At 59.7% G+C, this 1,214-nt stretch overlaps 1 protein-coding gene across 1 annotated transcript in view; it reads right to left on the bottom strand.

Annotated features, from left to right (window-relative positions):
* Positions 1–612, bottom strand: part of LOC104074694 (lactadherin-like) — a gene marked incomplete at both ends in the record, with an annotated part of 3,728 nt that extends 3,116 nt beyond the window's left edge. The window contains 2 exons of the mRNA XM_009574892.1: positions 89–214; positions 477–612. Coding sequence (XP_009573187.1) covers positions 89–214; positions 477–612 — 262 coding nt within the window. The remainder of the gene's footprint in view (positions 1–88; positions 215–476) is intronic.
* Between the last annotated feature and the right edge of the window lie 602 nt (positions 613–1,214).

Genomic DNA, 1,214 nt, shown 5'->3' with positions numbered 1-1,214 from the left:
GGTTGCCCTCCGGGTGCTGCCCGGGGGATCCCCAAGCCCTTAGCGGCAGAGCAGCCCCCCCCGCCCCTCCCCACCCCACTGTACTCACTGTTCTGGCAGTGCACCCCATCGTACCCTGCGGGGCACTTGCAGATGTAGTCAGTGAAAACGTCCCCCCGGTTTGGGACCAGCTGGCACTCGCCGTTGTTGTGGCAAGGATTGGGGTGGCAGGGGCCTGGGGAAGGGGAAAGGGGGAAAATGGCTTTAATATGGGCACAGATGGAGAGTAAGAGCATCCAGTGGGCTGTTGCTCCTTAAGACATCGCATTTCCCCCAAGTGATGGAGGTCACCACATCCCTGCTTGGATCTCCGCTCTATGTGCCAACAGCAGGGGTGGACCCCAGGGCCAGCGGTGCAGGGTCACGACGAGGGCACGCTGCCACACTGCAAGGTTCTTGGACTTCACGGCGCCCGCATGATGGAGTCAGCATCTCACCTTTCTCCGTCTCATTGCAATCAATCCCAACATAGCCCTCAGGGCAGATGCAGAAGAAGGGGGTCTCATTAATCCCGGTCAGGCAGGTGCCCCCATTCTGACAGTGGTTTACGTCGCAGAAGTCACCTGGAAGCAAAGCCACATGTCACTGCAAGCCATCCCTATGGCAGGTACCTGCCACAGCCCCACAGATGCACACGAAGGCATCCCAGCTCGACAGCAGGAACTGCTCCCCTGCAGATGCCATGGGGAGGGGAGCACCCAGCAGGGGCCGGTGGGACCAGCTGCCGGATCCTGCGTGGGAATGCCAGCATTCAAGAGCGATGGTTGAGACCAGGAGCATGCAAGAGCGGCCAGGACCTGCCCTGGCACATCAAAAAAGGGGTTTAACAGACCCTGCACGTCAGACCGAAGCCAGGGGAAAACCAGGTCTTTGGTGCATCAAGTGTTTCCACTGCTCACTGGGAAGTGGGGGTGGCCAGGCTGGGGCTCGCTCGGGCATGAGCAGGACAGGATTATTCAAGGGAATGGGGTTGGTCCCATGGCTGGGTTTTGCTAATGAAGTAAGGCCAAAAAAAAATCATTGTAGGGGGAGCCCGCATGCCTCGGTTCCCAGATGCTGGAGACATGTGAGGAGGGAGCACAGGGTCCATCCCTGCACGATGCCTGCCAGAACTCTGTTCACTCTGAGCACTCTCCGAGCAGCTCCCACCAGGCAGCCCCAGCCCACAGGCAGGT

This window comes from Fulmarus glacialis, unplaced genomic scaffold (genome assembly GCF_000690835.1).
Source record: "Fulmarus glacialis isolate BGI_N327 unplaced genomic scaffold, ASM69083v1 scaffold33543, whole genome shotgun sequence".
Lineage (NCBI taxonomy): Eukaryota > Metazoa > Chordata > Aves > Procellariiformes > Procellariidae > Fulmarus > Fulmarus glacialis.
This window is presented reverse-complemented; position numbering and strand designations above follow the sequence as displayed.